This window comes from Rhizophagus irregularis, chromosome 21 (genome assembly GCF_026210795.1).
Source record: "Rhizophagus irregularis chromosome 21, complete sequence".
Lineage (NCBI taxonomy): Eukaryota > Fungi > Glomeromycota > Glomeromycetes > Glomerales > Glomeraceae > Rhizophagus > Rhizophagus irregularis.
Window position 1 is genome coordinate 3199958 of NC_089449.1, and position 13948 is coordinate 3213905.

General features: G+C 27.6%; 4 protein-coding genes across 4 annotated transcripts; 3 read left to right on the forward strand and 1 right to left on the reverse strand.

Moving 5' to 3' along the window:
• The first annotated feature begins 210 nt into the window (after positions 1-210).
• Positions 211-998, forward strand: OCT59_014104 (uncharacterized protein). The gene has a single exon (XM_025321678.2). The coding sequence runs from the start codon at positions 239-241 to the stop codon at positions 683-685; it is 447 nt and encodes a 148-aa protein (XP_025168199.1). The 5' UTR covers positions 211-238; the 3' UTR covers positions 686-998.
• Positions 999-1701: 703 nt separating this feature from the next.
• OCT59_014105 (uncharacterized protein) lies at positions 1702-3216 on the forward strand. The gene has a single exon (XM_025321677.2). The coding sequence runs from the start codon at positions 1717-1719 to the stop codon at positions 2878-2880; it is 1164 nt and encodes a 387-aa protein (XP_025168198.2). The 5' UTR covers positions 1702-1716; the 3' UTR covers positions 2881-3216.
• A 1879-nt stretch (positions 3217-5095) lies between these two features.
• Positions 5096-6186, reverse strand: OCT59_014106 (uncharacterized protein; the record flags this gene model as incomplete). The annotated part of the gene is made up of 5 exons (XM_025321675.2): positions 5096-5302; positions 5407-5701; positions 5791-5900; positions 5975-6075; positions 6147-6186. The coding sequence occupies 5 exons, from the start codon at positions 6184-6186 to the stop codon at positions 5096-5098; spliced, it is 753 nt and encodes a 250-aa protein (XP_025168196.1).
• Positions 6187-13165: 6979 nt separating this feature from the next.
• On the forward strand, positions 13166-13690 carry OCT59_014107 (uncharacterized protein; the record flags this gene model as incomplete). Its single annotated transcript, XM_025333923.2, has 1 exon — positions 13166-13690. The coding sequence occupies one exon, from the start codon at positions 13166-13168 to the stop codon at positions 13688-13690; it is 525 nt and encodes a 174-aa protein (XP_025168195.2).
• Positions 13691-13948: the final 258 nt, after the last annotated feature.

Genomic DNA, 13948 nt, shown 5'->3' on the forward strand with positions numbered 1-13948 from the left:
CGTCTTTAATTTACATTTCCAAAAAAAATCGTAAATGGTACTTTTTACATCTATAAGTTGCCTATCAATCGGGATTCAATACCCGAATAATTTTAATGATTACGGCATAGTTATTCTAATGAAGAACGCCACATAATAAGAATGATGAAAATAGCAATAAATCAAAAAAATATTATAAAAGGAGTTGACATAACTTTAAATAATAAATTCAAAATATTTCTTTCTTTCGTTCTTGAAAATGCCACGTAATAAATCCCCAAAATCTATTAGAAAATCGGCACCCTATAAGAGATCTCGTTTTCCAAACGCCTGGATTCTATTTTCAAAAAAATTTTACAGTCATAATTGTGAAACAAGAAAAATTAAACGTACAGAAGCTATGAAATCAGCTAGAATTGCATGGGAGAATATGTCAAGTTTACAAAAAAATAAATATTTTATAAATGTATGGAACCACCAAAATCAATTAAAAGAAATCAAACAAACATTAACACATTTAGAGGAACTTACATATGATAAGCCATTTATCATCGAAGAGGTTAATCAATTAAAAATGAATAAAGTAAATAAAGAGAAGGATGATGATGTGTTTATAAATCCAGAAATGCTTGAAAAAGAAATGGAAGAAGACTTTAGTTTAAAAGCGTTTAGTGAAAAGTTTGAAAACTTGAGTATTATGCATTAAGATTTTATTATTACGCATTGAGTTATTTCTATTTTATATATTCTACGGTCTAAGGAACAAGTAAATATTATATTATTACGGTTTAAGGAACAAGTAAAATATTATATTATTACATATATGACTACCATCTATGCAATATTTAAACTTAAGCTTATAGTAACTATGTAATTTAGTATGATCAATTCTTTAATAAACAAATAATAATTATGTAGTATTTTTCATTGATTTTATGATATTTACTTATGCTTTCATTCACCTTTATAAAATTTCTTAATAAAGTTAAATGTTTGACCAGGGTTTGCTCAAAATTCTTAAAATTCTTCGTCTCAGTCTTATAACTATAAAACGGTACATATTTGAACGCGAAAATGTGACTTCTCAATATAATTGGTTCAAAGATTATCGGTGTGTCTTTTTCTCTGGGAAAAATATAATTAGAACACTGTATCAATATTCCGCATCATCATTGTCGGTGATCGTTGATGATAGATATGCAACCGAATTTTAATATGATCGCTCGTCCATCATCTATAACGAACAATGGGGTATTCTACTTTAAACCCGTCAAAAATTGAGTATCAGATTTTTTGAGATTCTCTTGGTATTATTATAGTAATTTTCGTGAAATAAATTATTTGTTTACTTGAAGAAAAATATTAAAAATGAAACCGTGCTATGTGATTAAAATCGTACGTTTGGACCATCAAGTTAAATGAATTTCAAATTTCATTTATAGATGTAAATATTTTCAATACTTATTATTCAATAAAATATATTGATTGCTTATTGTAATTAATTTAAAAGAATAATTATACTAGGAAAAACGAGGAAAACGGAAACCGTTTACGTGATCTACGTGTCATTTATTTAGCATATTTCAGGGGTCGTTCAGTACGCTTCGGATATTCAAGAAAAATTTGTGGAACGGTCCCATAAATGCGTGAAACATGTATTACACGTGGAACCATTAACCAACTTAAAAGGAATAAATCAATGAGAAAAAATTTTTAACCGGGTATCTTTAGCAAAAAATGAATAAACTAAAAAGTAAGGAAGTTAATTTATCGATACAACGAGAAAATATCCTGAATAAATTGGAACAAACTAAAAATGAATGGACTGAAAGTAATTTTGCCAAATTTTCGTTAGAACAATTACAAGTTCAAAATGAAGAGTTAAAAAAAGAAGTAGATTATTTAAAAAGACAATTAGTAGAAAATCAAGCAACCAGTGATAAATATTTACATGAAGAGCAAAAGAAACTTAAAGATGCGGAAGCCAAACTTACTCAACAGGTAGAAGCTAATAATAAAAAACAACGAGTTATTGAGAAATTACAAGCTCAAAATGAAGAATTAAAAAAACAACTGAAGGAAAGGAAGAAAAATAAAGAAGAGACTAATAGTCAGCAAAACAAAGAAACTGAACAAGACGAGAGTCTGAAAACTAAGACAGATGAAATACTTGCAAATTTTTTCCAAGACCTATTATCCAAAGAAAAGGAGATTAACATTCAACAAAATCAAGAAGAAGTTAAACAAGAGATGCAAAATAAAGAAGCCGAGATTGAACGAGAGGAAAACCAGAAAACTAAAACAGTTCAGGATCAGAATAAAAACGAAATACTTGCAAATTTTTTTCAAGACTTATTATCCAAAAAAAAGGAGATTAACGTTCAACAAAATCAAGAAGAAGTTAAACAAGAGATGCAAAATAAAGAAGCCGAGATTGAACGAAAGGAAAACCAGAAAACTAAAACAGTTCAGGATCAGAATAAAAACGAAATACTTGCAAATTTTTTCCAAGACCTATTATCCAAAAAAAAGGAGATTAACATTCAACAAAATCAAGAAGTTAAACAAGAGATGCAAAATAAAGAAACCGAGGTTGAACGAGAAGGAAACCAGAAAACTAAAACAGTTCAGGATCAGAATGAAAATGAAATACTTGCAAATTTTTTCCAAGACCTATTATCCAAAAAAAAGGAGATTAACGTTCAACAATATCAAATAGATGTTAAACAAGAGATGCAAAATAAAGAAACCGAGGTTGAACGAGAAGAAACCCAGAAAACTAAAACAGTTCAGGATCAGAATAAAAATGAAATACTTGCAAATTTTTTCCAAGACTTATTATCCAAAAAAAAGGAGAAGCTTGAACGAAAGGAAAACCAGAATAAAATAGAATCAGAATGAAATACTTGCAAATTATTTCCGAAATCTATTATCAAGTGATTAACGATCTACAAAATCAAGTAGTAGTTAACGAGGACGAAAGAAAAATACTAATTTCGAGAAAGACGAGAGCCAAAAAAACTATGAAAAGAACGAAGTTCTTGCAAATTATTTCAAAATCTTTTATTCAAGAAAAAAATTAGTTATCAGCAAGACAAAAATTAACTAAAATCGACGAATGATAACCAAATTCATTGAAATATTATTTATAGATGTTGCCTGTGATTGTATTCATATATTCAGGGTTTATAAAGATTCAATACATTGATTATACAAAATAAAGAAAATGTCTAGCAGAACCGAAAAGAGATGTTTGCCTTAAAAAATAATGCTCTCTTTTCAATCATACATATACACATATACTGTATATGATTGAATAGAGCTTTGCGCCTAATTCTAGAAATAATTATTTTAGAAACTGCAAAGAAAGGTGTAATAAATAATCTTTTTCAGAATAAATATTAAGATAGAAGCCATTTATTTATTTACTATAAGATAATGTAAATGATTGATTATATTCGCAAATAATCTAATTTCTCAGTTATTCTTACAGATCTTCTGCTAGTGTAGATACTGTGTAGATGCTTCTCTTCACTAAGTTCCTATTTGGTTATCAGCACCGCACTCCCAACGGCTCAACAAAGAATATCTTTTGGTGGCGGTACAATAATTTGAAAACCTGAACTTTAATTAATTCTCGAATTACTATGTATCGTGACATTTCGTTTCATTGAAACAGATGCCACGATCATCCGACATCCAAAAAAGACCATTCAGAATGATCAAAAAAAAAACACGGGATAAACTCCGGATCTAACAATAACCTTTCGTCCGTAGCTTTTTGGGCAATTTAGTCGAGATGTCAAATAGGAAGATCGCCTGTTCAGATATGTAAATTTCATTGCTTTGTTTTTAGTAATAAACACTAAGATTATCTTGTCTTTCACTCCACTTATCTCTCTCTCGTAAGTCAACATAACAGAATAATTTCTCGTTTTTATTTTCCCGTTTTCACGGAGTAATTTTTTAAGAAACCGAATTCAAACTCAGGATAAACGTTGTTCCGCTATTTATTTCATGACAATTATGACAATTATTATTCAGGTTGAAAATTTTGGAACTTTGTCTTAAATATGTATTTTGGAGTCTATGACTTCATATTACGGGCACAACGGATAGAATTTTCAAAATGTTAGATAATTGATGATAAAAAGTTCTGGTGAATCAATTGTGGGACTAAGGCATAGGAATCCTTTCTTCGGAAATTTCAAGATTTGGCCGAGATATTAGGATTCACATTTTTTAGTTCTGTGAATTTTGGATACGAAAGATTAATGTATATTTTTATTTCTTCGAGACAAATTATAATTAAAGGCTTCGCTCACAATATATGATGATTCGACTATCTACCATTTTGTTGTTATCATATACTTCAATATTGCGTGTTGGGGCGCGAATCTAACATACGGTATTATTAAAAAATCTGAATTTTACGAATTTACATAATTACCGAAATGTTCTGACTCTGAAATGGATAGGTTTTTTCAACAAAAAAAAGGACAAGAGAAAAAGTATTTTAAGAATTGCTAACCATAATATTAAAAATGGATTTACCATAATTTTAAAACTGTATCACGCAAAGTTCACATAAATGCAATAAATTCTCTCCGGTATAGGAAGACAATTCTTATTAAAGAAGATATCAATTCATACATAACATTGCTATTATGCATCCAGATCATAATAGCCTCGTTTTTCTCTGTCTCGTATTTTCTTTAAAGATCATGACACAAAGGTTATCAAAGTCATAATGAGAGGATACGATTCAAAACATGAGAATTATGCGTGATTTATTAGGTGATGCTAATATAGTATATTCAATGAATTGGTGCGCTATATTATCATAAAAATAAATAAATATATGTAAATAGATTTCTACTATATATGTCTATTATAGTTACCCAGATACCAGCAATATTGTCGCCTCACTTATATAACTGTCCGCCCAAATATAATTATAAATTTTAAATACTTGAATAAAATATGTTCTATAACTGATCAGCACATTCTCCTCTATGTAAATAACGCAATATGCTACTCGTCCACCATAGACATATAATGAAAGATTATATTATAAAATTATTAAGTTCTATCTATGGAAAAAAAAATCGTTTTTTTAAGGAGCTCCAACTCGCATACTATATTGATAAGTGCTTTCACTTGAACGATCATTCAAACGACGTGTTGTTCCATCATCATCATTTTGAATAATGATAGCATCAAAAATTCTTCCAAAGAAATCAATAAATAAAATTACAACATTGAATATCAGACTAATAAAAGGGAAAATCATATATCCTTCCGTTTTGGTCCAATAAATTACCTAATGAAAAAATGTGATTTTTTTTAAAAAAAAATTAATCGCACAATCAATATTTCAGTTTTATTGGTCAATAATCATATATAAGTAATTCTTTTATTACTTACTAAAATAACTAATTGAGGTATATCTTGAAAAGCAAGATTTAAGACACCACCCCAAGCAATGGCTCTTTTTCCATTGGTAGAATATTTTGCTTGAAGGATGTTCATTCCTCCATAATTCGATGAAAATATCTTTAATGCTTGTATATTCGCTGCCGAAAATACTGTGATTAATGCGGCAAATCTATGATTTTCACTAAACCAATTTGAAAATGCTGGATTGTAAATTTTTTGATGTACAATTATTGCAAAACTCATTAATAAGTTAAGTGATCCCGATGCTATTAAAATTATCAATCTAAATAAAAATATATCAAAAGTTAGTCAAAAAAAAAAAAAAAGATTAACCCGCTCAAATAGTAAATAAAGCTTATTAATATTTCTTACGTCAATCTGTATAATCCTGGAACATCATTCGCATTCTTTATAAAAAACGCTAAATCAAATGCTATATCATAACATATAAGGAGAAAGTTGAACATTACAAAATTATTTCCCTAAAAAATAATAAAGAAGTTAGTATATTACACGAAATGAATGTATCAATAAATGTACAAGTTTTATATAGTACCTTTCTATTTCTACATCGTCCTATAAGGTAAACTAATATTGCAAATGCAACAAGCGAACCAACAACACTTAATACTATGTAATTCTTCTTCGCAAATACAACTAAAGAAATAATGAAATTAAATATTTTTGAATATTTTCCTAAAATATTATGATTTATTTATTTTACTTACTAAAATCTTCTTCCGCCCCAATTGGAACTATTTTAGCCATTATATGTTTATTTATGTATTCCCTTATTTTGATTTTGCGAAAATTTTTTATTCTCTGCGCAGTTTAATAGTAGTAAATGTTAAAACTTTCGTTAATATAGGACTATAGACATCTCCGTGGAATACTGTGAATTATTAGTAAATTGGGGCAAAAAAAAATTTTTTAAAAAAATACAAAGTGAAAAAAAAAATAAATTAAACTGATGAATTTATAGATTTTTTTTGGTACAACTTGTCCTTTCTGCCGAAAATGTTTTGATAAACAAGATCAACATATTGCGAAATGCTTTAATTGGTAATAAAGTTGGACGGTCAAATCGAATTGGAAAAAAAATAAAGAAATGTGGTTCAATGTTACACCCTTATCCCTTACTTTGTGACGTTCCACGATATATGTTTTGCAGAGAATTTGCCATTCAAATAACGGGCTAGTTTCGGTAATTCATTTAAATGGATAAGCAATAAGTTTTATTTAAATTCAAGGGATATTGATTACTAGGGCAAACTTGCTCAAACTGACTAAAAGATGGATGAGCTAAGATATAATTATTTGAAACAAACTTAGGAAATTGATATTTGATAGATTAAATGCAAAATTAAAAACAGGTCAGAAATATGTAGATGAACAAAGAAAATATTTATTAACATTAAACCGACCGAGAAAATAATTAAAATTCAAGAGAAAGAAACGAAAATATATTCCTATAATCTTCAAGTAAATTAATCATTCCATTAGAAGAATAATTTTTCAATTTCCAATAGAAAAGGTCATGGAACATACACAAAGAATTCTTATAGTTCTCTATTTTATGCTTTTACCATCGTTTCAAAAGATTTATTCTAATTTTTTTTTTTTGATTTTTTCATGAATTCTATAAGAAATAAAAACATTACATCAAGATATTATTCAAATTGAAAAATAACTGAACTAGCAAAAAAGAAATTAAAACTGTGTCAGAGATCAAGAAAACCATATTGGTTTTGTTTACGGAATGAGTAAGTATTTTTTAATTTTATACGTTCTAAATTATTCAGTTTTCTATACTTAATATATTTTCTATTTCAATATAACTTGCAACTGTTCTATTATAGTTCGAAGAAACATACCATGCAGTCATGCTCACTTGTATAATACGACATTGTTGAGTTTTCTGACGAAAAATTATTAGATTGGCAGATTTATTTTCTCCGCCATTCGATAACATATACAAAAGAAACTTTGAAGGGGCAATTAGTAATCTTAATTAGTTATTCATCCAATACTTTTTTTGCTTGTTCTTGTTCACTTTTAATTTAGACAAGAAATAAAGCAAAAATTGATGGCAACGATTGACATCCAAAATAGAAGGAATTTTCTCGTTCAGATCGTGATTTGTGGATGACAAGTTGTTAAGAACTTAATTGAGGAATAATTTCTTTCCTTCACGTAAGCAAACATTGACTATTTTTTTTAAAAATATCATTTGATATTAATATTTATAAGTTTGTGGTATAAAATATTGTTTGATCTAGCGAAGTAAGCTTCTACGCTAAGGGCAATTTTATTTCAATAATACTAATTAAACTATCTTAATTCTAAAATATATTTTCACAATAGTCTATGATTAATGAGTAATAAAAAAGAAACAATCAAATAAAAAAGTTCTGCACTTAATCCAAGTCCAGTGGATTCATTATACGAAAGATTATATATTAATTATTAAATCTTAGAAGTCTAACAAAATTTTAGGTAAGAACTGTTAACAATTCTTCACATACCATCAAAGATTTTATTAGCAAAATTTAAAAGTATAATCTGGGTACATATCTGTAAGATTTGAAAAAAAATAAAATATAATAACGACATATTTTAGTACAATAAATAAATTTTTAAAAAAAGAGAAAAATTCTTCGTATTAATAATTAATTCATTTCATTTAAAAAGAGGGAGGATTAGAACGGAGAGCATAACGATTTTGAGGGAGGTCGTTATATTCGCAGATTTTTAAACAGTCTTTAAAACAACTTAAATACACAATTGATCTTTCGCAAAACCTTGATTGAGCTGTGAAAATTTTCGCAAATTAATGATGCATAAAAGCAAGTATGATGCAAAACCAACCACATTAATCCTATGTTGATTATTTTCGAAGAATTTGCTGTATAACGTCATAACAAGCCATTCTCACATTGATAGGTACGTATTCAGAAAGGTTTTTAATGCGACGTGAACAAAAGCCGAATTGGTAATTACAGAAGAAAATCGAAGAACAAAGCCAATCGCTATTCCCTAAAGATAAATATCTAAAACGTCATATATACTGTATATATATATATATTACCGTATAATTAAGAACTCCCACATTGATATTATTTGTTTTCGACATAATGAGTTAACTTAATTAACTGAAGGAGAGTTATTCCCTTAATTGACGTCATATTTACAATGTCATTGTTATATTCAAGAATAAAATAGTTTTAAAAAAATGAAATTATTAATGCTTTAGGAAACCTACTCATCCAAAGCTGGAGAATTAGTTTCTTCACAACCGTGTAAATCGAAATCTCCGAAAACTCCGATACCTCCGAAATTTCCGTAACCTCCGTAATCAACCCGAAAAAGGAATTGATTGGCTGATTTAAATGCGCGTAATAAAATTTGGTTGTAGACCATAACCTCCATATGGCAATTTACGATACAAGCAAAGGTAAAAGAGTTTCAGATAGTAATTGTAATATTGAAGCTGTTTAGGTTGATGAAATAATTAATATTACGTAAATTTTATAATAATGTACAACATTACAATAAAATAATTAACATCTCTATTTTTAAATACCGCATGTAAATTCGAACCGGCAAGTTTCGGTTACGGAGGCTTCGGAGGTTTTGAGCCGAATTTCGGAATTTTACATTAATAGGTGAAGCGTTTCAAAAACGGGTTTACCCATTTGAATAACCATATGCTTCCTGCATTATTTGTGTTGGTTCCATTTCAGTTGACCTTGGTTCAGCTAGCTATGGATGAAATATCACCAAAATTGATAGTAAAGTTAAGAACAAACCTTTTATATGAAAGAAATGAATATGACGTGAAAGATTTTAATAATCATTATATTATTATGACATCAGTATTTGTCTGGAGAGAAGCGTAGGACTTTATACTTTTAGGGTTTGTATGAAAATTGTGAAATTTCCGGTTGTCATGCCGTCACGTCTAACTATAAAAAGTTTTTTAAAAAACTTCATATCTAATTCGCTATTTTTGTTCTACAGATTTGAATTCACTTATATTTATGTACGACCTATCGATATCGGTAATTACATATAATTTAAGTATCAATATTGAAAATTAATAGAGAAGCCAGGAAAGAAACTAATGAAAGAAGAAATTGCAAGGATTACTGTTATAATGAATAATTCAAGCCCTGAAAAAATCTAAAGTTCATATGCGTAAAAGCATCAATACTGACAACAAAAGAAGAGAGTTTTAGTATTGCAAAAGTGTTCATTAAAGAGAATATCAATATTAATCCATTATCATGATATAAAATTCATGTGCACAATATGCACGTGTGCGTATGTTTTTTTAGTGTGCAATTGTGCAAATTTAATGTGCACTTTTGTGCACAAAAATTTTTAATCAACATATAATTGTGCACAAATTTATATGTAAATGTGCACAAAAAAATTAACATGCACATAAAAATTTTTTCATATTTTATACATCGTTCATAAATGAGTGGCAATGTTGATAATAACAACTAATAAACAAATAGCAAAAGATGTGCGCTTAGATTTCTAATAAAAAATGAATATCTGATAAAGCCGACTCGAAAAGTTATAAATTCATGTGACAGTCTTTTATGTTTAATTTGAAAATTTAAATCTCTTTCGTGAAAGATTGTTAATCATAAAGAATATTAAATATTATCCGAGAGAAAGCTATTAGTAAATGATGTTAGATCGATAATTAACTTACTAATTGTTATAAACCCTAACGTTCTTGGCTCTTTTCACCATTTTTTTACTTTGAGCAGAGCAGGGCAATTCTTCATCTTCCTTTCTTTTCCTGAATAATGAAGCTAATAAGGAATTAACTCATGAATATCATATAAACATAAACTAACAATTTACTCCTGTGGCTTATCATACTGTACCACACTGCACAAGATATCTCTCTTTAAGATTACCCACTTCTCAACATATGAGATTTGTAACATGTAGATTTATTATAGTACTCTCAGGTCATACCAAGTATTTTGTATTATTATACTAAGGGTATCTCGTGAATAATATGTAATTAAAAGATAGAACTTGTAAATAAAGCATTTTTTTTTCAAAATTTTTCTGCGCGAGATAGGAGAGATAGTAGGATAAATATTGTTAATTCCGTCAATTTTACTGTTATGTTTCCATAAAGGTATCCGTAAAGTTATTCCGATAGATAATCAGATTTAGTTCAATAAACAATATTTATTTATCATAAATATGTTTGAAGTATTGTAGTTTCGTCACTTTTGATCTACAAAATTGTCACCAATTAAGGTTTGAATTATCGGACTTCTCTGAGCGGTCCGACATTAGTACCATAGAATTATGTTACAAGTCATATTATGAAATATGGAGATATATCGGGAATTCCTTGTGCTTAAATGTTTATTTAATAATATTTTTTTTTTTAACAAAGAAATTAATATTTTTATAACTGCCACTTATAGTTAATAAAACCATTTTCGGATCACTATAAGACGTTAGTGAAACTAAAATAAATGGATCATCACATGTGATTCCAATTCACGGACGTTTTTACAAGTTTACACACTATCTATTTACATTCAAGTCTTTTATTTTCTGATTTACGAACTTTTCCAGAAAGAAAATGTAAAATGTCGATCATCTCATGAGTTGATGAGCACGTCAAATGTCCAAATCTGACGATTCTTTTTTACAATATAAAAGCAAATTTTTTTTTTTAGATGTATGCAAAAAAAAAATAATTATTGAACGACATTTAAGAATGAACTTTTATTTTTAAATTTTTTAAATGCATTTAATGAATGTTGTAGCACTGTAGTACTTGAAACAATATTTTTCAAAGAAAGTTGGAAATTAAATCTCCCACATGGGAATTTCGCTAAACAAATAAAGTAAGTTCATAATCTCTTAAATAAATTTTCACCATAATTTTTTTTGATCAAAAATATTTCATATCCGGAATTTTCGAATAAACTGCATTTATGATAATGGCAAGTCTAGATAATAAGAGACGCGCTTTAACCTTCTTTAATGCTTGAATTTTCGTTATTATATTTTATCATCTTTTCATTTAATATTTAATTACCGGGATTAAATATCCAGTACTCCATTAAGAATGACATAAATAATTAATCAAACAGTTATTAGAAACGAGTATTTACTTGATCAACGTAAATGGAAATATAAACGAATTCGGCAAAATCAAATCAATGCATCAATGAAGGTAATTTAAATTGGAGTGTGGCGTTTCCCATTATTGTTATTATGATCATGTGGCGTGAATTCATCTCATAACTTTGGATATTAAAACAATAGCTCCATATAGTAATAAAAATTTGGTTTGTTACACAATTCCGAGTAAAATACCCGTAAATTTTTAGATTGTCATCAATTGATTACCATTAGAATACTTAATATAGTATTGAAAAAATAATATAAATGTAAATTCATTGTTTCTAGATTTGATATAGTGTTACATTAAGTGAGGCAAATTTCTAGGTAAAAAAGCGTCACTCACGTAACTAACCAACCACGGTTAAATATAATTAACCCTAAAACGTTTCTCATACATTTATTTTATCAGGGTTTATTATATTAAATACTTGGAATACAAAATTTATTAATAAATTTATCGTTATATTACATTAATAAATTTTATAACCTTTTAGGAATAGTATGGAATGGTATGGATGTCGATGGATGTAGCGAAATTAACTTATAATTCGAACAATTCTCACTTCAATATACCCTAATTTCAATATATTTGTTCCATTATTTTATTCATACCGGGCTAATTTTCGATGCGCCACACTTTAAATTCGCAACAAAGACGTAAAATCTTTGTTTTTTTACTTTATTAAAATTTCTAAATTCGGTCATGTTGTCATAATGCTGAATTATGTTTTGGACATATTTAGCAAAAGAGTGTATATAATTTAACCAATAAAATGGATCTTGTTGTTCCTATTTATAGGGAACTGAGAATTTTTTTTCAAAACTATTTTCCTTTGATTAAAATACTGTCTAAAATATGTATGTAGACTGTCAAATATTATTTATTAGGTGCAATGCATAAAAGCAATTAAAATTTTAATTTTTTTCTTTTTTTAGAAAACTAAATAAAAATTTTTATGACTAATTTTTTTTATATCAATGAAATGTAGTTATGAATAAATCGGTGTGATATATTACACAATTCATTGTTCGTGTCATCAAATTCTTCAAAAATAAATTTTATAATGAATACAAAATTAGAGGTAATGATTATGTTATCATGTAATTTTTTTATATATATTTTCGTTTGATTTTATTTCACTTTTTTTTTTTTCTTAACGGATTTTCGTAATTTATTTTTCCCGTTGGATTTATTTATGAGAAGTTTGCGGTAAGTATGGAAGATTTCCGATAATAATAATCTTGGAGGAAATAAAAAGCAAAGAATCTGAATGATAAATATGCATCTTTGTCGTCATAATGTGTATTGGAGACGTATGCTTTGAAAATAAATTATTAATCTGATTTCTTTAATATTCATTTTTCTTTTGTCTAAATAAATGTTCTATAAATATGCGTTTTTTTAATTTACTAATAATCTTATTGATGTTCTTAATTAATAAGTTTCCTTTTCACCTTTTAGAATTTCGCTTAAATGATGAAAACGTAATGAATAAACGCGTCGGTTTTTTTGTGTCATGTTTTTCCACGAAAATTATTAACTACTAACTATGAAAATTTTTCTATAAAAATGGAATCTTGTAGAAGTTTAATTCTTCGCCAGAGTGGTCAATATAAAAGAAAAAAAATAATTAAGAACATTATGCCACCAACGTATATTTCTTCACGTATATTACTTCCGAGGAATGATCCTCCTCCACCAGAACAGAGGGTCCAAAAGCCTTCAAACGGCTACATTATCTTTTTCAAGTTTTATAAAAAAATTTTGGATAAAGAGTATCCAAAATTAACGTCGCAAGAAAAAGCAATAAAAGCGGGGGAGAAATGGAGACATTTACCCGTTGACCTCAAGAATTCATTTATTGAATTCGCAAACAACGAACGTTTACTCAAGAAAGGTCCCCCAAGAACAAAAATTGTACAACGTTCGGTAGAAAATCCTCAGCCTAAATCAGGTTTGAGAGTAATTTTCGATGATCGTTGTCATAAAGACGTACGTTTGAATGACGAAAGTTCAAATGAAATCCCTTCGGATGAATGTGATCATTATGATAAAATCTTTGATCAATATATTGACAAAGATGCTTACATTTAAGCAATATTCGTTTATTTTTTATTTTTTAATAATATTTAATTTTGTAGATTAATTATGCTAATTAAGATTATAAAATTTTAAGATTTTTTCACATTTATGTTATTAATTAAACCTAAATTATTTATTTTCAAATTGTATTTTTAAGTTTTTAAAACAATAACTTATTTATGTACAGCAGTACACTTATGTATTTAAAATTATAGATTTAGACGCTTTAAAATTAATTAGATAATTATATATATTTTTTATTTATTTAAG

Coding starts and splice junctions, on each gene's coding strand:
- OCT59_014105 (XM_025321677.2), top strand. CDS start 1,717: ATGAATAAACTAAAAAGTAAGGAAGTTAATTTATCGATACAACGAGAA.
- OCT59_014104 (XM_025321678.2), top strand. CDS start 239: ATGCCACGTAATAAATCCCCAAAATCTATTAGAAAATCGGCACCCTAT.